Here is a 24129-nt window from a genome sequence, read left to right as displayed (position 1 = left end):
GTAATTGTCTCCGATAAAATAGAAGCTCCTCTGTAGGACATTGAAGCCCTGACCCCAGCTTCCCGTTCTAGCCTCGGTATCCATCACTCTGCCTCCCAGAATTGCTGATCCAGTCCAGCCGGCCTTCTCATGCCTCCCTGGTGACGCCCTGGCTGTCCCCCAGCCTGGGACTCGCTTTCCACTTCCACCTCCTCAGATCCCACCGTGCTCACTTTGGGATTCTGCGTGGACTTCTGTATGTACCCACCTTCTCTCCCAACCACCCTTAGAATTTAAGCTTGAGAGCTGAGGTGGTGGCCTTCTTTGTATTTGTTTTCCATGGTGTCTAGCGCATAGCAGGGGCTTTCTAAATGCTTGCTGCTTCATTTGGAGGCATCTGCAATGGCTGGTTTGGCAGCAGCTTTCTCTTCGATGGAGGCCTTCAGGCATGGGCTGAATGACCACTCGTTTGGTGTGTGGGCTTAACCAGACAGCTGCCCAGGTGCCTCCTAGGGTCAAGGTTCTGGGTTCCAGAGCTAACTCCTCAGTCAGTGCGTTGTCTCAGGCGGTGAGGCCTCTGGTTGGAATTGCTGAAGATGCTGGGACAGTTAGGTCTGGGCACTGGTGGTGTTGAGTGACAAAAGTCACATAGGGGTTAGAGCCAGGAGGACTTGGGCTTAAATCCCATCTCAGATACTCACTAGTTGTATGGCCTTGGACAAGTCACTGTAGCTCCCTGGGCCTCAGTTTCCCCATCTGTAAAGTGAAGAAGGGTCTCATGAAGTCCCAGCTCTAAAGCCACAGTTCTTTTATGACCTGCCAAGGAGTCCATTTTTACCATCTTTCCATTCTCCATTCCCTTCTTGTTTGGTCTTTTTTAGTCATGTCTTGACTCTTCATGACCCCATTTGGGGTTTTCTTGGCATAGATACTAGAGTGATTTTGCCATCTCCTTTTCCAGCTAATTTTACAGATGAGGAAACTGAGGCAAACAGGGTGAAGTGACTTGCCCAGAGTCACACAGCCAAGACCGAGGCCAGATTTGAACTCAGAAGGATGAGTGCTCCTGATTCCAGGCCTGGTGCTCTATCCACTATTCCATCTAGCTGCCCCAGTGTCTACTTCCCAGTCCCTTAGGTTTATAATGGATTACCTAGCCCCCTCCTGGTGGCCCTGAGGTCTAAAGAGAAATTGCTGGCTTCCTGTAGTGGTATGAAATGGGCTTGATGCCTGGGCCAGGCTGATGGGCTGCAAGTCTAGAGGACTATCATGGAGAGTGAGATTTCAGCTTCCCAGTAGTTAAAGCTGTCCCAGGCTGGAATGAGCAGCTTGGGAAAAGAGCCTCTTACCCCCATTAGTGGGCTTCAAGCCGGTGACTCATTGGATATGTTGTAGAGGGGGTTGTTCTTCAAAAGGGTGGAGCTAGATGGCCCTGGAGCCCCCTTCCGACTCAAGAGTCTGTTTGAAATTAGGCCCTTCGGCCTGAGACTTCATTGGCTCCCTGGCTCTCAGGGTTGATTTTTCTAAAACCGTTTGCAGTGGGGAGGATAGCAGTATCAGAGTATCCCTGGTGCGGTGCTGGCAGGGACCCGCATCTAGTCCAGCCTCTCCCTAGGGGGCTTAAGAGTCAGTCATGAGCACCTAAAAGAAGATTGATTATTTTTATTTCAGGTCTTTATGCTTTCCCTCTTACCTTCCCCCCCTCCCCCCAACATTTAGAAAGCAAGAAAAACAAAACCCCTGTTACAGATGTGAAGAGTCACGCAAAACAAATTCCTGCATTGACTTACCTCCCCCAAAATGGGATTTCAGTCTATGCCGAGTCTCCATTACTTCCCTAACAGGAAGCGGGTTCTGCTCACTGCAGTTGGCCTCAGTTGAAACAAGTCTTCCAGGTTTCTCTGAAATCATCTCCTTTGTTTCTTACAGCATAGTAATATTCTGTCATTTCATAGATTATACCGCTTGTTCAGCCATTCCCTCTGTCTCCAACTCTTTGCCACCACAAAAAGGGTCCTTTTCCTCTGACTCTTTGGGATACAGAGCTAGTAGTGGCATCCCTTGGCCAAAGGTGATGCCCAGCTTAGTAGCTTTTTTGGGCCGTGGTTCCAAATTGCTTTCCAGAAAGGTTGGCTTAGCTGATGGTTCCATCAGCAGCACATCCCACAGCTTCCCCAGCATTTGTCCTTTTCCGTTTCTGTCATCTTGGCCAATCTGAAGGGTGTGAGGCAGGACCTCAGAGTTGCTTTAGTTTTCAATTCTCTAATTATTAGTGATTTCAAACACTGGGGACTTGGCTGGTGCAGAGACCTGGGAGTGGGAGATGGAATTTCACAGATGAGGAAAGAGCCCGCAGGCCTGTGTGACTGGTGCTCAGGGCTCATGAAGGTGGAGTGACATTTAATGAACCTGGAAGGGGGAGTGGGAGGCTTTAAAAGTCATGCTGAGAAATTTGTTTTCCACCTGGTGGTTCTAGGGAGCCATCCTTCGTGTTTGTAGAGGGAATTTTGTCAGTAAGAGTTGAGCTCGATGGCTTCTGAGATATGTTTCTGCTGGCTCTGAGGATCTGGGAGCCCATTTGGATGTCAGGGTGTCTGTGGTTCACATCCCAGCCTTGCCACTTACTGCCTGTGTGACCCTGGGAAAGTCATTTCAGGAGCCTCTCTGGACCTTGTAAAAGGAGAGGATTAAACTAGATGGCCAATATGAACGAGGACGAGCCAGAAGCCCCCTGCTGCCTTCCACGATCCCTGGGGGGAGGGGAAGTCAGAGCTGTTTACATGTGGCAGTTTTTGGTTTCATTTGTGTTTCTGGTGAAAGCCGTGGTTGGAGGAAGAGAGGGCAGGATGCTGTTGAGTGAAGGAGTCCATGGATGTCCCGGCCCACGTCTTTCTCTAGGTCCTGTCTTCCTGCCATGTGACTGTCTTTAGTATTTACAGACTGGTGGATGGGGGTGTGGTTCATGGGTCAGGGGTCTGGTCTCGGTCCATTTCCTGGCCTGGCTACACTGTGTATTTCCCTTTCTGTAGACTCTTCCCATCATGCCTTTTCCAGCTGGGCCACTTCTTCACTCATCCTTCCCCTTCCAGACGCCTTCTTCTTGTTGATCAGAGACGATGCCCTCAACATCCAAACCACAACTGATGCCAGGGCCACTGGAGGGCAAAGGAGGACCTGGGTTCAAATCCCACTTGATACTTACCTTTCTCCACTCTTTGCCTCAGTTTCCTGAGCTGTAAAATGAGGGGGTTGGACTTGGTGACTTCTAAGGGCTCTTGTAGCTTTAAATCTCTCCTGCCCCCTATTGTCTGTGAGTACATTTCTACCAATCGGTTAATCAAGTGTTTATTAAGCACCGATCACTGCCAGGCTCTGTGCTGGGGACTCAAAGGCCACCCACACCCTTGGGAGGCTGGCAGTCTTTGGAGACAACAGGCACACCTCGCATACGGTGCTTGTCTTTGGGCCTGGGAGATGATGTCGGCCAGATCCGCCCCCTCTGAATATGCCCTGTACCAAGTTAGGGAGGCTTAAGCTGTCACAGAATGGCAGAGTTGGAAGGGACCCCAAGACTTGTGCCCAGGCTTGGCGTGAGGACCTCTGGCGAGGGGGAATCTGGCCTTGCCAGGCAGTCTGCCCCATTTGGGGTTTGACACACTGTCCCTCCATGCCGTGTCTCATCCCTATTGTGAACCTGGGGAGTTGCACGTGGACATCAAGGGGGATGCATCAGTGGGTGGATGGATGTTCGGTTGGCTGAGTTGGGGAGACTGGCAAAAAATAAAATGTTCTACAAATGTAAGGTTTTCTAGAAATGACATGGCATATGGACCTTGTAACTGTGGTTCAGTCTAGTTCTTTTCTTTTTCCTGCTACATGTCCACCTGCCATTCACAGCATGTTTGATGGGGACGAGGCAACATGATCTAGTGGTTATTGTGGTAGGTGAGGAGTCAGGAAAGATCTGGGTTTGGAACCTGGCTCAGCCCCATACCTAGGTAGGCAAGGCACCTCCCCTCTCTGGGCCTCAGTTTCCCTATCGGCCAAATGAAGGCATTGGACAGGCCGGTCTAAGGCCCCTTCTAGCTCTGGGTTTTGGATTCTGTGGTCTTTCAAGCGGGGGATCTCCCTTCCAGGCATCAATCCCTTCCTCAGTGGTGGTGGCCTCGGTAGATGCCCCCTTGCCTCTTCTCCCTAGGCCATCTTGTTTTGCTTACTTTGGGGCTGCTCCTGCTTCTCCGCCGTCAGCCTTGCTTTCCCTTCTTTTCTAGTAAGCTCTTGGCTTGGTGGAGGGTGGGGCTGGGATGGTCCTGGAGGGTCTGTGGTGAGGCCCTTCACACTCCTGTGTGGGCAGGCCCTTCCCCTCTGCCCTTCCCTGGGGGGTCCCTCACTCAGCACCTCCCCATACAGGAACTCCAGCCTTGTTGCTGGAACAGCCTCGGGCAGTGGCTAGGGGTGAAGCCTGGCTGGAATGGAGGGTGCTCTGACACAGCAGAAGGGGAGGGGAGAGGCAAGGCCGGGGGATGGGCGCCTGGAGAGCCAGCTTCTGCCCCGGGGCTCTGGAGCACATCTTGGGGGGACACTGCAGATTTCCCCTGGGGAGCCCAGCAGATGGCATCAGCTGAAGAAGCCACTTCAGCATGGCACAGCAGACCTTAGAATTAGGAGGACTTACATCTTTGGGTTACCTAACTTCATACTTGCTATTTGGGTGACCCTGGGCAAGTCATTTACCTTCTGTGTCTCAGTCTTCTCACCTGCAAAATGGGAGTTCTGAGGTCCCAGTTCTAGATGGTCTCATGATCACAGAAGTAGGGGTGTGCCCCATTGTGAATTTCAGTCACATTTGAGCAGCAGCTGACATCAGAAGTGATGGAGGTGAGCTTTCCCAACAAGGAAAATGTAAAATTTGAAATTGCTACGTGGAGAAGTAATCTGGAAGAGCAGCCGTTGTGCATGTGGGGGGACACGTAGTGCCTTGGATCACACAGTTGGAGCCGCCAGGGGCCTCAGAGGCCCAGTATTCCAGGCCTCTTCTTTTACTGATGAGGAAACCAGCCCCCCAGAGTTTAAGGAACTTGCCCAAGGTTTCCTGCCTGGTAACTGAAGGCAGGCTTGGCACCAGGGGCTCCCAGTCTACTGGGTGGCCCATCCCGGGGGCCAGGCCTCTGCTGCACTGGTGAAGTCCTATCAGACCTGTTCTCCTCTCAGAGGCAGCCCCTTGGGATGTGGGGCCCCAGAGGTAGAGAGGGCTTTCTGTTCTTCCTCCCCTGCTCCACAACCAGGGTGTTTAGGGATGTGTGTGTGGAACAAAGGATGAGTTGGGTGGTTTCCTGGGAAGGGGGTGGTTCAGAATCTAAAATGAACTCCCCTGGTTCCTAGTAGAATGAACTGCAACGGGGCAGATGTCTCCTTTCCCAAACATTTAGCCTTCAGAAGGGCCCTGGGGTTAATGGGAAGGCTTTCTATAGGCTGGAGAAAGTGGCTTCTGACTCACTACCATAAAATACTATGGACTGACTTAGAGACAGGCCCCAGGCCTGGGTGAGAGGAAGAGACGTGTACAGTTTACCTTTTTCCGCCCTGCCTGGGAGCTCTGCCTCCTGTTCCAGGAGAGATTTATGGTTTCTGAGATTTAGAGCTGAAGAGACAGTGGAGGCAGGGGGCCAGCCCTTCATCTCAGAGGCAGGAAGGCATCAATCAGGGCAGGTCCTGCCCCGGAGCCTCAGTCTCCTCACGTGTCAAATGGAGTGTGAGCACCAAAAGAGCAGTTTACGACCCCCCCAGGTGCTCCAGAAATAGGAGATGTTACGTATTTTACAGCTGAGGGGCTTGGGCCTACAATGGTTGAGTAATAATGGTGTTTCTAGAGTACCTTAAGGTTTGCAAAGTGCTTTTAATCTGATCTGTGCTGGGGTTTCCATTTTACAGGTGAGGAAACTGACTCAGAGAGAGGTTTAAGTGACTTGTCCAGGGTCACTTAGGTACACTGTCGAGCTGGGATTCGAACTCAGGATCATTTGAACTTGACTCCAAACTTGGTGCTCTTTCCATGGTCCTACACTGCCTCTAATGTTTGTGGGTCTTTTTGTTTTGGGTTTGATTGGTTTTTTTTCCCTTTTAAATTAAATTACTTATTTTTAGTTTACAATATTCAGTTCCACAAGCTTTTGAGTTCCAAATTTTCTCCCCCTCCCTCTCTTCCCCCCACCCCGGACGGCATGCAATCCGATATGGGCTCTAAATATACATTCACATTAAACATATTTTCATATTAATCATGTTGTAAAGAAGAATTATAACCAATGGAATGAACCATGAGAAAGGAAAAACAAAACAAAAAGAGACAGAGAGAGAGCAAATAGTTTGCCTCAATCTGCATTCAGACTCTGTAATTCTTTCTCTGGATGTGACCAACATGACTCTTTTGGAGTTGGGTTTGGGTTTTTCAGAATAGGTTTTGAGCAAAGAAACACAGCTGATTCCCAGTAAGCATGGGCTTCCCTCAGAGTTGGAGGAAGCTTTAGGGCCTATGATGGGGCTAGGGGTTAGGAATAAAGACCCTGGGATTGAACTCCCTGCCCCCTAGTTCTCTGTCCCAGAGGGCGAGGACCTCAAGGGCAGCAGAGATGCGGAGAACACATGGGCTTCATCGTCCATGTCGTGCTTGGCCAGTGGCCCTCCTTGTGAGGACGCAGCTGCAGGGCCTTCATGGGGCAGCTCCTCACCAAGGCACGTTTTCTGACGTCTTGCAGAACCGGGCAGTAGGTCGACCCAAGGGGAAGCTGGGCCCAGCCTCCGCGGTGAAGTTGGCTGCCAATCGGACGACAGCAGGGGCGCGCCGGCGACGGACGAGATGCCGCAAGTGCGAGGCCTGCCTGCGGACCGAGTGTGGCGAGTGTCACTTCTGCAAGGACATGAAGAAGTTTGGGGGGCCTGGGCGGATGAAGCAGTCCTGCATCATGAGACAGTGCATCGCGGTAAGTGCCAGCAGGCTTCGTCAGGGCCAGGGCGCCTTGGCCCATTCAGCCAGTCCCTGCCTTTCCCTCCTCTTTCCCTTTACAGTGAGTTTGGGGATGACTGAGCCAGGGGCTCCCTCCTCAGTCTCAGAGACAGTATTCCCTCTGAGTAACCCTTGTGTGCACACAGGCTGCTCTGACCTCAGGGATTAGGCTAGAGCATGGGCCTCGCTCAAAGGCCATGTTGGCCACGCCCAAGCCAGCAGGCCATGGAGTCTGCCCACCAGTGGTATGGCTGCTGCCTAAAGGCTAGTCTCTCTAAGTTCCGAGAGTCTCATTCTGCACCAACAGCCCGATCCAAGCATTGATCAAGCGCCTGTGCTAGATGCTGGGAGCCCCAGGAGGGTCCATGCTGCCCTAGCCCAGGGACCCTGGGCCTTGTTTTCCTGGGCTCTGGGGCTGCCGTTGTGCATTCGATCTCAGGATGGAGGGGCCTGCCTAGGAAGCTGATCTGCTGTCCTGGCACTGCAGCCCCTGGAGGGCACACAGGCTGCCCATCTCTGACTGTACTTGATTATTAATTCTCCGGCTCCCCAGTTGGGTGAACTGAAAGGCAGCGAACCGCCCCTTTCCCAGATGATGCTGTTGGCTAGTCCCCCTCCTCCTGGATTTCACCCCAGCATGGCCCTTGGCCGCTTGGAGGCCGCTTGGAGACTGCTATGAGACCTGGAGGAGAGAAAAAAAGATGGGAAAATGCACACTGTGGGGAAGAGACCCCCCCGCCAGAGGGAGAGGGCCCTCTCTTAGGTCGGCCTGTGGGCAGCCATGAAGTTTCTTTGGGCTCCTGGGCTCCCCTTCAGAAGATGGCTGGACATCACTAGAGGAGGGGCTGATCTGCCCTGGGGAACAAAAAAAAATCATTTCCATCCTCTCTAAGGTTCGGGTCTTTGCAGAGTCACTTTCAAGTCCCTCTCCATTCAACTTAGAGGCTTCTGTTCTCCCCACCCCCCACCCCCCAGCAGCAGCGTGTCCTGTTCTGTGACCTGCCTGCCGGCGGTTTGTCATTGGGTTGATGATAGTTTTAGGTCTTTCCTTTCCTGTTTTCAAAGGAAAGGGTCTTGATGGAAGGTCAGCGCCCCATTCCCCAGGGACCCCTGCATGAGATAAGGAGTGATTGACAGCCTACAGGGGCTGGGCTGGTGTTCTCCCAGATCCCACCCTGGACGTCTTTCTCAGTGACACTGGGCTGTGGCAGACAGGCCCTAGTTCCAGGGCCCCAGCTGAGCCCTCCAAGGCATGACCTTGGCCCTGGACAGCCACTGCAGTACACAGATGATAAGTCTGTCCTTCAGAGACCCTGTCCCAGACAGGGCCTGTCAGATAACTGCTGAGTCTGCCTGGAATCAGATTGACCCCTAAGACCAACCATGTGAGTGCCTAGGGGAGAGCAGACACCGACTTGGGAGACTCTGGCCATCGGGTTCCAGTCCCTCTTCTTCCCAGAGTTCTTGCCTATGACCAGCTCTGTGGGTGTCGAGGGGGGTGGTTAGACAAGCTGGGATGTGGGGTCCTGCATCCACCATGGATCTGGGCTGTCATTTAGGAGGGGTTCCCCTCACCTTGCCCAGAATCACTGCCCAGCTTGGGCACTGACCGTAGCCTGGCTCGCTCTGTCTCCCCAGCACTTTGTTGCCGTTGTTCAGTTGTGTCCAGTTCTATGTGACCCTGCGGGTCATACCATTTCATGGAGTCTTCTTGGCAAAGATACTGACTTGGTTTTGCCATCTCCTCCAGTGAATTGAGGCAGTCACAGGTTAAGTGACTTGCCTAGGGTCACCTGGCTAGTAAGTGTCTGAGACCGGATTTGAACTCAGGTCTTCCTGACCCCAGAACCAGCACTCCGGGCACTGAGCTGCCTAGCTGCCTCTGGCTGTTACTCAGAAGGAATAAGGAAACAGAGGAGGCCCTTGATTGATGGTCTTAGACCTTGACTTTGGGACCTTGCTAATTTTCACAGCCTTAGAGGCAGCAATGGGATATTGAAAAGTTAGGAGGGACTGGGTTTGTACCCCTTCCCAGAGGCTTAGCCGCTGTGCCACCTTGGACAAGTCACCTAACCTCTCTGAGCCCCAGGTTCCCTACCTATAAAAGGAGGAGGTTACACTTGATGACTTTTTAAGGTTTCACCAGCACAAGACCTGTGCTTCTGTGATGTGTCTACCCCTGGGCTCTCGGCTGTTGCCTCCACTCAGGTGACTCCCAGGTCTGCTTTTCTGCCTCTGGACCTGTCCCGTTGCACACAGCACATGCTGGCTTGTTCCCTCCTAGCTCACGTGCACATTATGAAGTCCTCCTCACCTGTATGCTGTCCCTGGCTGTGGTGCTGCTTCCTAGGCCCCAGGCCTCTGACTCCAGATCTGGCATTCTTTCTGGTTTCCCTGGCATCGGTGCCCAGACTGACCCTGCATCCTGGTGCTGACCCCTAGAGTCCTTGGTCCTCTGCTCGCTCTGGTCTGACCTGCAAGTGCTTAGGGTTCTGCCCTCTGTTCTCTCTTCTCCCTGTGTTCAGACCCTCACCAGACTGGCCTGGAGCTATGATGACTTAGTGGCCCTTCCTTTGCTTTCTCTTCCCTCTGCTCTGGATGGGGGACTTTGTTTCACCTCTCCTCCCAGCTCAGACATGCTCTGGCCCTCCTGTCATTACCGCCTCTCAAGGGCTTGCTGGTTCACTCTCGCTCTCCGTCCTCTGGGAAGCTGGTCCTGACCCGCTCCCCAGCACTCCGTGAGCTCCCCCCCTTCAACACTTTGTCCAGGCCTCAAGTGTCAATGTAAACTCAAAGGTGGTGCCTCTGTCCCATTCCTCCTGGGTCTGCCCAGAAACAAGGAACGCGGTTTTCTCCCTTGAGCTGCATTTGGTGGCTTCGTCCGTGCCTTGGTCTCCGTCCTGGAGTCAGCCTGCAGACCTTCTAGAGCCAGAGCAGCCACACGGTTGACTTGAGGGTCACACCTCGGGGATGGCAGGGAGTCATCCGGTGCTGGACGGATCGGCACAGATGCCGCCTGCTTGCAGGGCCTGACTCCCTCTGTTTTCTCCTTCCCCCACGGTCACAGCCAGTGCTGCCCCACACTGCTGTGTGTCTGGTGTGTGGAGAGGCTGGAAAGGAAGACACGGTGGAGGAGGAAGAGGGCAAGTTTAACCTCATGCTTATGGAGTGTTCCATCTGCAATGAAATCATCCACCCTGGATGCCTTAAGGTGAGTGTTGGCTCGGGGATGCAGCACTTGCCGTGGGCTCATCACAGTCACTCCCCAGCCTTTAAATCTGACTTCTGTAATGGGGATGGTCACCCAAGCCCAAATCCTGTGGCTGTTGGCCCCCTATGGGGAGGAGGGCTGTGGTCCATCCTAGAGACAAGTGGCGTGTTACTGCAGGTGTGAGGTGGCCTGAGCGGCCGCTGGGAAATCTAGGCCGTGCCCCTCTGACCTGTCCTGGGGCCACAGAACCAGAGCCGCACGTGTCATCAGAAAACCGAAGGAGGCCCAAGGTTGCATAGCACCTGAATGGCAGAGCCAGGTCCTGTGGTTCCAGGCCTAGCCCCCTCTTCCCTCTGTACCTCAGCCCTCAGTGGACACTGCATGCTTGGGCCCTGGGCACTCCTACTTAGAAACTACAACTTCTGTCGGCAAATACCCATTGGTGCCTGTTTGCTTGGGCTGGCAGGGAAAGCCTCTGGCTGGCTGGAGCTGTCAGGTTCTGCGTGGCCACCACCATTACCTCAGAGGAAGGTTTCCTGAGGAGTCAGTCAGAATTTCCACCCTGGTCATTATCACAGCTATACTGCAATTCCCAGAATCCACTGTGGTTGTCTTTCCCATAGAAAAGGAGGCAGGGGCAGAGGGAGAGGGGGCTGTGATTTCTGGGTGGAGACAGGGGACCTAGGGAAGGGTGGGAGCAGGTTGGGGGGCTCCCTCCTCACGCAGGCCCTTTGTTCTCTTACCTAGTCCAGATTTCTGACTTGTTTGCCTCCTGGGAGGGGGGAGCAAGGGACAAAGCTGATGCTCCAGCCAGGTCCTGGAGCCCCCCAGGGCTGGTGCAGGAAGGTACTGTTTGCCCGTCCCCTGAGCTGGGACATTCTCCAGCCATATTGGGCATTCACTCCCTCACCCAGCAGCCTTCTGGAGTCTTCAGTTGCTTGGTTTCTCCAGGGGCCCCGGAGATTTCCCATATACTCTTGTGACATTTGCTGGGGGAACTAGTGCTTCAGGGCTGACCTCACTGTACCTGAATAGAAGCTGGGTGCCCAAGGGGCAGGATGACTTCATCCTGTGTATTCCTCAGCTTAGACACTTCTGTAGTAGCTGGCAACTTTTTTGAGAGGAAAATGATGCTTTTTCCCCAGCAGGCACGTTTTTTTACCCCTGGCACCAGCCCAGGCAGTAGGCATGAGGGTGGCTCAGGAGGAGAGAGAATGAGGGACATGGGTTACTGTGGAGGCTGCCTCGGGGTGAGGCTGCCCAGGGTGCCCAAGGACGAGGCCTCCTGGGCCCAAGGCTGCCTCGGAGTGAGGCTGTCCAGGGTCTGTTCAGTTCTCTCTCTCCATTCTCCTCTTCCCTCATATCCATCATGTTCTTCCTGTGTCTGGACAAGGTGGGGCTTTGACCAGGCCTAGGTGTGACTAGTGGTGGTGGTGGTGCTGGAAGGGGGTGCAGGAATGTGATAGCCCGGAGGGCAACTCACTCGTCCTCCACACTCATCACATGCCTTCTCTCCTACAGGTGAAGGAGTCGGACGGTGTGGTCAACGATGAGCTTCCCAACTGCTGGGAGTGTCCAAAGTGCAATCATGCTGGCAAGACTGGGAAAGTGAGTGTCAGCGGCCAGGTCCCAGGTCGGGAAGGGCGAATCAGGACAGGGCCAGGAAGGGGGCGGGGCCTTTGTGGCTGGCTTGTCCACGTGTGGGGCCTTACCTCTGCCCCAGGAAGCCATCTCAAGGGGCAGGCGCGAATCAAGGAAGGCTCCAGTCCGAAGATATAAAGGTTGTTTGTGTTTTTCTCTTTTTGGCGTACAAGCAAAAGCGCGGCCCCGGGTTCAAGTATGCCTCGAACCTGCCCGGCTCGCTGCTGAAGGAACAGAAGATGAACCGGGACAACAAGGAGGGGCCGGACTTGGCCAAACGGAGAGGAGAGTGTGAGGAGGCCGCCCGGCGAAAGTCTGAAGAGCACACCAAGAAGGCCCCTGTCGACGCCATCCTTCGCAGGAAGTCTGACGAAGTTCACCTGAGGAGGAAGCGGAAATTCGAGAAACCCCAGGAGTTAAACACTCGGAAGCGGGTAGGGATGGGCTGGGCGGAAGGCAGGGGAAGAAGAAGGCGGCTGGGGTCGGAGCTCAGCTCCAGGCCCGTAGCCCAGGGGACAGAGTGGGCCCAGGGACCTTGACACGCTCCATGGGGATGGGACCAGTGGAAGAAGCAGCCAGGGATCCCGTGTACATGCTGCTCTGAACACAGAGAGGAATGCCCCAGAGCAGGGAGGGATCTGGGGATGACTGTCCTGCACGGCTCGAAAGCGGGGCCTTTGTGTCTCCCCGGCCAGGCCAGCACAGGGCTCCTCAAGCCTTGCCTTCCCCGGAAGCTGCAGAGCTCAGAAGGCATCAGGTGCCTTATAGTTTTCTCAGGTGTTGGTTCCTTGCAGGAGGACAGACCCATCCCACCTCTTGCAGCAAATGGTCTCTGCATCTGTCTCTTCAAGAGATAGATGTCTTGGTTTAATGCATGCAAAGCATTTTGCCAACCTCTAACAATTATCATTTTGGCAAGGTGGCTCCAGGATCCCGGCCACGGTCCCATCCACCTTTCCCTTCCTTGGCCACCGGGTGGCGCCCAGAGCCTCTCCCCTCCTTTGCTGTGGCCTCTCCCCTCCTTTGCTGTGCGTCTGGGACCCGTCTCGGCTGGGACGTTGCCTCCAGAGGGCTCCGCTTTTCCTAAGTCCTGGGGCTGGCCTCTGTAGGCTCTTAGTAGATGCATTTGAGGTTCCCAAAAGGGAAGGAGCCTAGTTTGGTGAGGACTTGTGGAGGCCTCCTGTTCTAGTCCTGACTCCTTCCTTGGCCACTAGCCACACCTTTCTGCTCTCCCCCAAAGCAGAGAGGCAGGGCCCACCTGCCCGTCAGTCTGGTGTTGCCGAGGGAGTGAAAGGGATGGAGCTGGAGGCCTGCCTGCCTCTGGCTCCCAGCTCCCGGGCTCTCTCAGGACCGTGGACCTGGCAAGGATGGGAGAGCTGCATTGGGGCTGGGCCAGCCCCTAGAAACAGGGGCCAAGCTCTGTGTTCTTTCTTTCCTGTGACAGCTAAAACTCAGCAAGGAGGAGAAGCTTTTCAGGAAAAAGGTACCTCCCACCCCCCAGCCCCCAAGCGTCCACTGAACCCTGTGTTTGGGTGTCCTCTCCACCCCAGAGGCCTGGGAGCGCACTGTCAGAGCTCACCTCAGGCCCCCTGGGTGCTGGGGTGGGGTGCTCCAGGGAAGCCTTCAGCTAAGGCCAGGCCACGTGTCATTGCAGCGGCGGTCCTGGAAGAATGCTGAGGACCGAGCGGGACTGGCCAACAAGCCCCCTCGGCGGTTCAAGCAGGAGCCCGAGGACGACCTGCCTGAGGCGCCCCCCAAGAACAAGGAGAGCGACCAGTCCAGGTCTAGTTCCCCGACCGCGGGGCCCAGCACCGAGAGTGCCGAGGGCCCTGACAAGAAGATGAAGGTCCGCCGGAAGCGACGGCTCCCCAACAAGGAGCTGAGCAAGGAGCTGAGCAAGGAGCTGAACCAGGAGATCCAGAAGACCGAGAACAGCCTCGCCAACGAGAACCACCAGCCCATCAAGTCGGAGCCGGAGAGCGAGAATGAGGAGCCCAAGCGCGTGCTGGGAGGGGTTGAGCGGACCCCCCGCTTCAGCAAGGGCCTCAATGGGGCCCCCCGTGAGCTGCGGCATCCGCTCGTGCCCAGCCTGCGCAGCCCCCCCCGCATCCCAGCGCGGCCCCCGCCGTCCCTGTCCCCACCCAAGTGCATCCAGATGGAGCGGCACGTCATCCGCCCGCCACCCATCAGCCCCCCGCCAGACTCGCTGCCCCTGGATGACGGCGCCGCCCACGTCATGCAGCGGGAAGTGTGGATGGCCGTGTTCAGCTACCTCAGCCACAGTGACCTCTGTGTCTGCATGCGGGTCTGCAAGACCTGGAACCGCTGGTGAGGAGGGGGAGGCACTGGCCTCGCTTCAGGGGACTGGTCAGGTTGGGGAAGGCAGACCCTAGGACTGGACACCTGGGGCGTATCCGCAGGCCGTGATGTCATGGCATGGACTGACCCAGCTAACTAATGACTGGGCCCAAATGCCCCCGGAGGGCATCTCAGGATTGGGGCATCCCGGGCTCGAGGGAGCTGGGTGGGAGCAAGCCCCACGGGTCCAGCTCAGAGGCTCTCCCCTTTTATGGTATTTGCCCACCTGGGGGAGCTTTTAGGTGCCAGTCACAATCTTTTTTTTTTTTTCTTTAAATTGAAGGAAACACTAAATTTCAGTTAGAGGTTAGTTGAAATAAAGATGAAATTTTTTCCCGTTCATATTCATGATCCACCCAAGGTGAGGAGTCTGTGCTCTGGGCTGGAGATTCCTTTAGAAGGGGTTGTAGAGGTACCCTTAGGCTGAGGGGAAGGGAAGGGCAGGCAACTGTCAGGTTACCTCAGAGAGGATTCTCTGTGTCAGCTCTGAGCTCAGGCAGCTCATCCCTTCACTTGTAAAATGAGGAGGCTGGCCGGGATGAGTGCCCAGGGCCCTTCCTGGCCCTCTCACCCTCTCTCTGTGGGCATTGGTCGCAGGTGCTGTGATAAGCGGTTATGGACCAAAATCGACCTGAACCACTGCAAATCCATCACCCCGCTGATGCTCAGTGGCATCATCCGCCGACAGCCCATTACCCTGGACCTCAGCTGGACCAACATCTCCAAGAAGCAACTTAGCTGGCTCATCAACAGGCTTCCTGGTGAGTGGTCCTGCCCCTGGCTGGCAGAGCTGACGGGGAGTGTAGCGCGTGGCTGATGGCTGACCGCGTGTACGTCTCTGCAGGGCTCCGGGATCTGCTACTGTCTGGCTGCTCCTGGATCGCGGTCTCCGCCCTGTGCAGCTCCAGCTGTCCTCTGCTGCGAACACTGGACGTGCAGTGGGTGGAAGGCCTGAAGGACGCCCAGATGCGGGACCTCTTGTCTCCCCCCACAGACAACCGGCCAGGTACGATAGGAGGCAGGGGCAAGGGCAGAAGCCAGGAGCAGGAAATCAGTAAGCATTTATTAAGCATTCACTGTGTGCCAGGCACTGTGCCAGGCCTTGAGGGTACAAGGGGAAGCATCTGTTTCTGCCCCCAGAAGCTCACCTTCACATGGTGGAGACCATGGACCCATAAATAGGTAAATCCAAGAGACAGGCAGGCAGGTGGAAGTGGGGAGGGTGCTGGAGCTGGGCACTGGGGAGCCAGGCGACCTCCTCCCTGTCCAGCACATCCCCCAGCCCCTTCCTGCCCTCTAGAGCAGGCTCACATAGATCAGGCCTCAGGGACATCCCGTGGTCAGGTCATTAAGGTTTTTTGGATACTTTTTGTTTTTTATCAGTCTTTTTTTTTTTTTTCCCAGATATCCCCTCCCTTAAATGCCATCTCAGTGAGTCTTCCCCTGTAGGAGAGAAAAAAAGCAACTGGTCTGATATGTATGCAGCATTCTGCAGCCATAGTGCCCTGGCTTTCCAGGAGCAGTCATTATAAGTGACTGTCTTTGCCTTTATTTGTGTCCTTTCAGTTCACATGGGGGTCATTTTGTAGATTCTCTTGGTGCTGCTTTCTTCACCCAGCCTCAATCAGTTAGTTCCCAAGCCTTCCCCAGGTTGATCAGACTTGCTCGCAGCTCAGTGACACCATCATTTATGTTCCACAGTTTGTTCATCCTTTCCCTGTTGCCCAAAGGGACAGAAGGTTAAGGCCGCACTCGGGACCAGCAGGGCGCAGCGTAGAGCAGGTTCAAGCCCTTCCTTTCCAGACTGTAAAGAGCACACAAGGCCTTGGGCACTTGCCTTTCCATGGAGTCTGTCTGAAGCTCTAAGGCCAAGGGGGCCGAGGGAGCCTGGAGCCTGTTGCTCACTGGCTGGCCTGTCTTTCCAATCCTTTACAATACCCTATGTCATGCCCTAGGCAAAAAGGCAAAAATGGAGCATACTTGTTGCCTTCAGCTAGGTTACATTCTAGTAATGGCTTGGGAGCATTCAATTAAAAAAAAAAAGCATTTGCTAAGTGCACGCTGGGTCTGCCACCCTCGGAGCTATGGCACAGTCATGCTTGCTCCAACTCAAACCAGGGCATGCAAGCACGGGCTCCTTTTTGGCTCCCTTTCCCCCTTCCTCCCTTCATGTCTACATGTTGTCACTGGGGCCTCAGCATAGTACTTGATAGGTGCCCTCTGTTGTGGGCCAGCTCTGCCCTTCTGTCCCTGGATGCTACCAAGGTCGGCAGACCCGGGGGTGGTTATCTGGATCTGAGCCTTTGCGCTCCGTGTCACTCCAGCCTCTAAACCTAGTGGCAGCTTGGCCATTCTCCCATTTCTGGGAGTGCTCCAGGATCAGCTCATGCTCTCTCTGTCTCTCTCACTTTCTTTTTTTACTTGCTTTTAACCTAGTGTCTGTTCTTCCCTGACCAGGCCAGATCGACAACAGGAGTAAGCTCCGTAACATTGTGGAACTGCGCCTCGCCGGACTGGACATCACAGACGCTTCCTTGCGGCTCATCATCCGCCACATGCCCCTGCTCTCCAAACTGCACCTCAGTTACTGTAACCACGTCACTGACCAGTCCATCAACCTGCTGACAGCAGTAGGAACGACCACCAGGGACTCCTTAACAGAAATTAACTTATCAGGTAAGGGTCTGGCTGGTGAGGGAGGGACCTGGTGGAGACACTGCCGCCAGGCTTTAGCCAAAGTGGAGCCGCACTCTGGAGCTTAGAGGATTGCCTTTGCTGATGAGAGCTGGTTAGGTGTCTGCAGTTTCTGGCTGCCCTCTTGTTGCTCCCTCGCTCCCCTGTGCTGCTCCCTTCTCCTAGAGGACCCATCCTTGTGAACCCATCCAAGGTGGTGGGCACCATCGCATCTCATGTCGGCAGCAGCACCTCTGGGCCCATGCTCCCTCTCCCCGTATAAGCCTGTGGGTGGGTGGGCGGGCGGCATTACTAGTTCATACAGTAAGCTCTGGTTTTCTTCTTCAGTTTGTGCCTTTCACGGCTCCTCCAAATCTAACTGAAGGACACCGCACCTAAAAATTGCCAGGATATTTATAGAGCTCAAGCCCTCCTTCCCCTTCTTCCTTCCCTTGGGGTACCAGGGAAATCTCTGTCCATTTGGCCAGCTCACTGTGGTCTTGTTGAACTGTGTAGTTTGGGCTAAGCCTGTCTCCCCCAGACCTTTGCCCCATCTCTTGCCAAGTCTCCCCACTTGTAGCTTCTGCCCCAGCCACCATTCTGTGAGTGAGCCAGGCCCAGATCCTTGGAGTCGTCTTTGACTACTGTCTCCATCAGCCCCATCCATGCCTCTGGTCCTCGGCCATCCCTGCTGGAGACTCGCCCCCTCAGAGCCCCCAGCCATGGCTGTGGCTACAGAATCACTGGGTGATCACTCTCTGCTCACCATGTAACTCTGCTCCCAGCCTTCCCCACCACCCCCAACCATGGCCTGGCCCCACCCTTTGTCCCGAGTGGGCCAGGCTTCTTCCATGCCTAATGAGCAAGGTCTTGTGGTATAATAGCAGGAGCTTTGAGACTAACAGGCTGCTGGTTGGGCAGGTGATTCTTTGGGCCTCAGTCTCCTCCTAGATTGGAGATGTCAGGCACACTGCCACTGCAGTGCTCCCCAGAGGGGCAGATTCAGATAGTTAGGTGGTCTAGTGGCCCCAGTTCTGCGCGAGCTGGCATCCCTTCCAGCTTAAATCCGTGACTTTGCCCATTCACCTCCTCCACAAGTGGTCATCTTTATACTTGAAGTCCTCTAAGGAGAAGAGGAACCCTGTGTGCCCCCATCTCCAGCAGCCCCTCCCCCTGTGGGGCAGCTCCTATCTTTGGGAAGTTTCTCTGAACATCTGAACTGCCTTCTTTGTAACTTCCACCCCTGTTCCTGCATCTGCTCCAAGTGAGTGTGTTTCTCTCCTCTCTGAGCCTGACACATCCCATCGGTGGCACTCCCGTGGCTTCAGGAAAGAGCACGTGGCTCCACTGTCATGGCCCCATCTACATCCCTGTGACATCTCACACCCAAATGCCTCCCCTCCATGTGCCGGCTGTGAGCTCCTGAGGGACAGCGACTGTCTCACTTGGGTGTTCTGTATCCCCAGCACTTCGCAGATAGCCTGAAAATAGACTTGATTGACATCTTTTCATTCTTTGCGACACTTGATAGAGAGCCTTTCCCCCTACCTTTTCTCTAGGTTCTGTATTCTCAGTTCCTTCAGTGGGTCTGCCATGTCATGAAGTTAGGACTTTTCAGGATCCTAGATGCCCTCCTGGGTCGACTCCAGTTCTAGACTGTGGTGTCTAGCACCGGACACGGTAGATCCCTCTCCCTGGGCTGACTCAGCTTCTGCCATCCCTCCGGGACCCCTTGTGGGCCTGGCTGCCTGTGCCCCCACCTGCCCCTCCCTTCTGCTTGGTCCAGTCGGCCACTGAGTTTTGCTCTGCAGGGGACTCTTGATTTGTTTTGCTTTCCCATGAAGATCTGAAGGTCACTAAGGACAGGGCCACATCTTTTCCACTGAGGGAGGCTCTGCTGGTTGGTGGCTACATCTCAGCCACCTCTTGGCCTCTGAAGGTCACATTGACCTAATCCTCAACCTAACTCCTGCCTGCAGAATTTGTAGCACCTTAAGATCCACCTTTTTGAGTCTCTTGTTTCCCTGAGAACAGGAGGGGATTCAGTTAGTTGGGAAGAAGCTTGGAAGGCCCCTCCATGCTCCAGGGTCTCCCCTATGACTCTGCCTAGGGTTTCATCCTTCTCCTTGGTGCTGAGATGAGCCAAGGAGCAGGAGCATCCTCAAGCCAAGCTCCCCCAATGACCTTTTCAGACAATGGCTTAGTCTGGCAGTGGTTAAGGAAACGCATCTTACTGGGGAGCCTTTGTTTAGGGTGAGGGGCAGAGTGTGGCCACTTGATAGGGACTCTCAGGTTTGACTGCCCCAGGCCAGTTGTTGGCCTTTTCCCTTATTACCATTAACCCCCCCAGAATGTGACGTGGCTCTGCGGACCACGCTCCCAATTTAATTTACCCCAGCCTGCCAGGCAGCGTGCAGGATCTCTTTTCTGGTGTTGGCCCCAACCTGGTCCTATGGATGTGGACAGGTTCTTCTTCCAGACAGCTTGTCTTCTTGGGTCTCAAGCAGGTGTCCTTGCTGTCAGGAGCATAGTAAGAACCTGGAGGAGGATGAGGCAGCTGAAGCTGGGGTCAGGGGCTTGTCCAAGGTCACCCAGGCAGTCACTGGCAAAGCCCTGGGATCCCAACCCAGACTCTTCTCTCCAATCTTATTTGACCACACTACTTTGATGCTTCCCAGCAACAGAAATCAGCTTTGATCAAACCCAAAGCATCTAAGACCATTAGGGTCAGAGTGGAGCTTGACTCTCAGTACGATCTAGGGCAGTGGGGTCAAGTTCAAATAGAAATGGGGGCACTAAACCAGACAGAAGTCTCCCCAAGGGCTACCTGTTGACTCAGAAAAGCATATATTCACATTATCTACGTTGTTTTCTTTTTATTTTGTAAAATCTTTACCAGTCATATTTTAATGCAGTTCAGCCACAACACTCCTGGTGTTTAACACCAGGAGGGAGCTTCGGCTTCCTGTCTGCCCTCGGTCATTCCTGCTGCCGGATGACCGGAGCATCAGTGTGTCAGCATCCCGAAAAACACAAGAACACTGATAGCTGTCTCCTTTCTCTGTTTTGTCTTCACTGCAGACTGCAATAAGGTTACTGACCAGTGCCTGTCATTCTTTAAACGTTGTGGAAATATCTGTCAGATTGACCTAAGGTACTGTAAACAGGTGACCAAGGAAGGCTGTGAGCAGTTCATAGCTGAAATGTCAGTGAGTGTCCAGTTTGGGCAAGTGGAAGAAAAACTCCTACAGAAACTGAGTTAGTCCAAGGACAGGTGTGTAAATAGTGGGCTGGGGAGGGGGGAAGGAGAGGGGGAAAATGACTTTCATTTCAGAATACATGGGGATTTTATTTTACACTTGGAGCTTGGACTGGCAGAGGAGAGCAAAGATTCCATTTTACAAGCCCAATCAATTGATGGATTGATCCCGGAAAGGACCGAGTTCACCTCCCACGTTGTGAACGCCCAGCGCACGCACGGGCTGGGGCACTCTGCACTCCCTGGCTCTTGTGCCGATTCCTAAGAGACATTCACAGCTGGGGGCTGGGGGGGAGTGGGGTGGGGAGGGAGGGAAGGATGGACTGTCGAGATATTATTTAAAAAGTACCAGAGCATGAGCTTGGAAGTGGACATTTTTTTATTTCTGCTCCACTTTTTCCCACGGTGACCCCCTCCCCCTGCCAAGTTTTTAGTATCTTTCCAATGGACCACAAGCTGCATTTCTGCCACCTCAACCCATCCTGTGTTTTGTTTTTTTGTTACATGATACATGATGCAGAACTATTTTTGTACAAATTGTTTAAAGGTTATTTATGCAACATTTGAATGCACACCAGTGTTGTTTTTCGTTTTGGATTTTGGTTTGGGATTGCCAACATTTATGGTTTACTTAAGGTAGGAGAGAACTTAGAACCTATCTATACTTCGTAAGATAAAAATAATCCATCAGCAGATGTGCCCAGGTCTGGCCAAGCAGGCTCACACTTTCAATTTAAAAGCATGCTTGAATGGGAGTTTATATCCTGCTTGTATCCTTCAGAAGTGACATAAGCATGTTGTGCAAAAACGGTGTCAATTATAGTTGAAGTAAGACATTTGGCCAAGTTTTCTCTGTACAGGATTCTCCTTTCTTCCTCAGAATTTTCCAATTCCAATTTCAGCTTTTGCACATGGGAGATTTTCGCTCCAGCATGAGCTCTCTTGTTACTCCACAGACCTAATTTATACAGTGAGTCAAGCCGCAGAATAAATGGTCAAACGTAGTCTCTCTTCTCCTTTCCTTTGCCATGTGAGCTGAGTTCTCGGTTCAGGTTTCCGGCCACCATTCTCTCCTTATTGTAGTTATGCATTCATAAGTGCCATTGTTGTAAGGTGGTGTTTTCACAGCCCTTCTCGATGAAGTTTTACCTTTGTTGAATTTGTATAAACAATTGTACAAAAGACAACACCACAAGCCTTTGAGGGTTTCTGTTCTAGGAGGTGGGGAAGAAGCAGTTCGGAGGACAAACCCATCTTGACCGTGTCCCAAGAGAGCAAGCACCATTGGGAACAGGAGTACCCTCCGATTCCTAGTAAGGCAGACTACTCTCCCAGGTTTGGATAGAGCTGGAAGAGACAAGGCCGTCTTGTTGAGGAGGCTGAGTGGACTTGTCCAGAGTCCTCATTTGTATGGGAGGCGTGTATGTCTACTTTTCACTTCTTTTTCTTGTTGGTATTTTCTTCAGAAAGCACTCTAATTGCATTTCTGGCATTACTATGAAATGGAGAGGGGGCAGCTGGGTGGTGCAGTGAATAGAGCCCCAGCCCTGAAGTGAGGAGTTCAAAGGAGTGAGTTCAAATTTGGCCTCAGACACTTGACACTTACTAGCTGCGTGACCTTGGGCAAATCACTTAACCCCAATTGCAATCCCTTCCCCCTCAAAAAAAACACCCACAAATACTATGAAATGGAGAGGAAGAACCTCAAACATTTTATCACAGACATTTCAGGTAGAAGTAGCAGCTTCATTTAAAGTGGGTCCAGACCTAATGAGGATAACTACCAGTGTTTCTTCCAGCAGAGCTGAAGGTTTTAAGACACCAGCCTCACAGACTTAGTGGGACTTTAATCAGTTACTTCTAAAATGTTTACTGTTTTGGTTGCTACCCTTTAAGGTATCTGTTGGGTCTGTTCAATCCTGAACTTTGCCTCCACTGCCAGAGGTAGGAAGGTATCATGGAGGGTTAGGAGCTCTGGGTCTCCATTATTTGCTAGGCCTGTGACCACACACGTCACTGTCTCTAAGCCTCAGTCTCATCACTAGTAAAATGAGGATGCCCGCAGTATCCTTTGGAGGAAAACTAAGACATCATGTAAAGGTCCATGGCAGTTGTTTGTGTCAGACTAAGGCACTCCCAATACCCATTTTGTTCGATAACCCTACCTCATCAGAAGCCTTGATGTGAGGTAGGGTCCAGCCTGTCCACAGCAGCTTTTTGTGAAATAGAAATGGTAAACTGAGGCTTAGATTAAATCGTTAGTAGTAGAAAAAATGACAGAGCGGGGGTCCTGCTGATGTAAAATCAAGCCTCTTGCCCTTTGCACAGGGTGGGATTTGTAGCTCCCTGAATATCAGTTTGTAAAGACTTTGCTATCCATCCCAACGACAGCAAAATTAAGAATTCCTTGTACAACATGCCTAATGAGTGGGCATCAAACTTTAGAAGCTCTCCATTGAGAGCCCACTACCTCCAGAGGCAGCCTGTCACTGTTGGGCAGTTAGTAGTGTTGATTTTCTTACTTGAGAAACTATTTCTGCCTTCCTCCTCCTCCTAATTTTGCCTTCTGGGGTCAAACAGAACAAGTTTAATCTCTCTTCTGTGTGCCAGCCAGCCCCTAGACTCTTGGTTATTCTGTTCTCCCCCAGAGGCTCAGCATCTCTACTTCTCATGCAACTTCATCCTAAACTCTTCACTAGATGCTCTAGATCGCTGATGTCTTTTCTGAAACTCCATGCCTAGAACTTCCAGTCACGGTCTGACCAGTTTACTGCAGGACCTGGACACTGTGCTTCTCAGTGTGGTCCTGTCACACTGCGGAGTTTGTTCACTTTCAAGGCCACTAAAAGCTCCAGATCTTTCAAACTGTTGTCTAGCAGCTCCCATAAAGTACCGAAGTTGAATGACTATTTGTTCCTATTAAAAATGTACATTCTATTTGGCCCAGTAGCCAGTCTGGATCTTTGCGACTTTGGTCTAGCTCTTTCACCTAGCTCTGTCACTAGCAAAATAGCGTGTTATTGGTGCCTTTCTCTAAACAGTCACTGAGGAAAATAAAAACTAGCACAAGGCCTATTCTACTGCAGACTTCCTACATGAGCAAAGGTCTGGCAGTCAATTCCAGATCACCTCTAAGTTACGCAGCATTCCTGATACAGACTTCTCCAATGATTCCCACTAGAACTCCGCCTTGTTACAAAGGTGCAGTTCAGCAAAAACCAAATGAATTTAATAGTCATCTCTGCCACTGCACTAGCACCTCCCTGCCAAGAGGCGGTGGGCTAGGCCTCTAGTCCCTAGGCCTCTGGTGGGACAATTTTCACCACCTGCGACTGCTGAAAACATGGGTCTTGGTGGTCCCTCCCTTTAACTGGAGTCTTGTCCGTGCCTTCAGAACTCTTTCCCCTATAGATTTTTAGTCCATGGAGGCCTGTCATCTTTTAGTCTTCCCCTCCCCTTTGCCATGGAAGAGAATCTAGAATGAAGTAGATCAGAGCCAACCTCACTCATTGTGTTTTGCTTTCTAAATTCAACCCAGACTTCCATCTTTGACTTGGGCCGCCCCCCAAAAAAACTTTCAAATCTATCTAGTTTTGGGGTGACCAGCGTCTACCTTCCAGCTCTGTCCCCCAAGTCCTGTAGTACCATCTAGGCTCATTCATAAAGCTTCAGTTACTGGTAAAGTTCAGTTAGCTGGTGCTCACTACTGACAGGTCCAGCTAGCAGCTAAGGTTTTTTTGTTGCTCGCTCCCGATGCTCTGGTCTTCCAAGTCCCTTCTGTGTCTAGAAAATCAGGTTCCTTCTGGGAATGGCTCTTTGGTGGTTACAGTTGCTTTCAAAAGGTTACCTGCTCCTGCCCTGACAGCTGCAACATAGACCATAGTTATTAGCAGCCTGGCAGGATTGAGAAAAGGGCCTTTCCCCTTCCTTGGACAAAGGCTAGTGCAGAGAAGAGGCTAGAGAATTCAGAGCTGGAGTCCAGGGAAAAGGCTTGCTCTACTCTGG

General features: G+C 52.9%; 1 protein-coding gene across 4 annotated transcripts in view; it reads left to right on the top strand.

Annotated features, from left to right (window-relative positions):
• Nucleotides 1–21128, top strand: part of KDM2B (lysine demethylase 2B) — a 145004-nt gene extending 123876 nt beyond the window's left edge. For 2 of the 4 annotated variants that reach the window (XM_036741978.1, XM_036741981.1), the window contains 10 exons: nt 6735–6959; nt 10050–10193; nt 11715–11801; nt 11999–12268; nt 13279–13317; nt 13489–14162; nt 14790–14953; nt 15037–15198; nt 16650–16868; nt 19947–21128. In XM_036741978.1, the coding sequence (XP_036597873.1) occupies nt 6735–6959; nt 10050–10193; nt 11715–11801; nt 11999–12268; nt 13279–13317; nt 13489–14162; nt 14790–14953; nt 15037–15198; nt 16650–16868; nt 19947–20128 (2166 nt within the window). In that variant the 3' untranslated portion in view covers nt 20129–21128. The remainder of the gene's footprint in view (nt 1–6734; nt 6960–10049; nt 10194–11714; nt 11802–11998; nt 12269–13278; nt 13318–13488; nt 14163–14789; nt 14954–15036; nt 15199–16649; nt 16869–19946) is intronic. The other 2 variants (XM_036741979.1, XM_036741980.1) reach the window with 2 other exon arrangements.
• Nucleotides 21129–24129: the final 3001 nt, after the last annotated feature.

Source organism: Trichosurus vulpecula, chromosome 1 (assembly GCF_011100635.1).
Source record: "Trichosurus vulpecula isolate mTriVul1 chromosome 1, mTriVul1.pri, whole genome shotgun sequence".
NCBI classification, from domain to species: domain Eukaryota; kingdom Metazoa; phylum Chordata; class Mammalia; order Diprotodontia; family Phalangeridae; genus Trichosurus; species Trichosurus vulpecula.
Note: the sequence above shows the minus strand (reverse complement) of the source record. Positions and strands in the feature narration are given on the sequence as shown.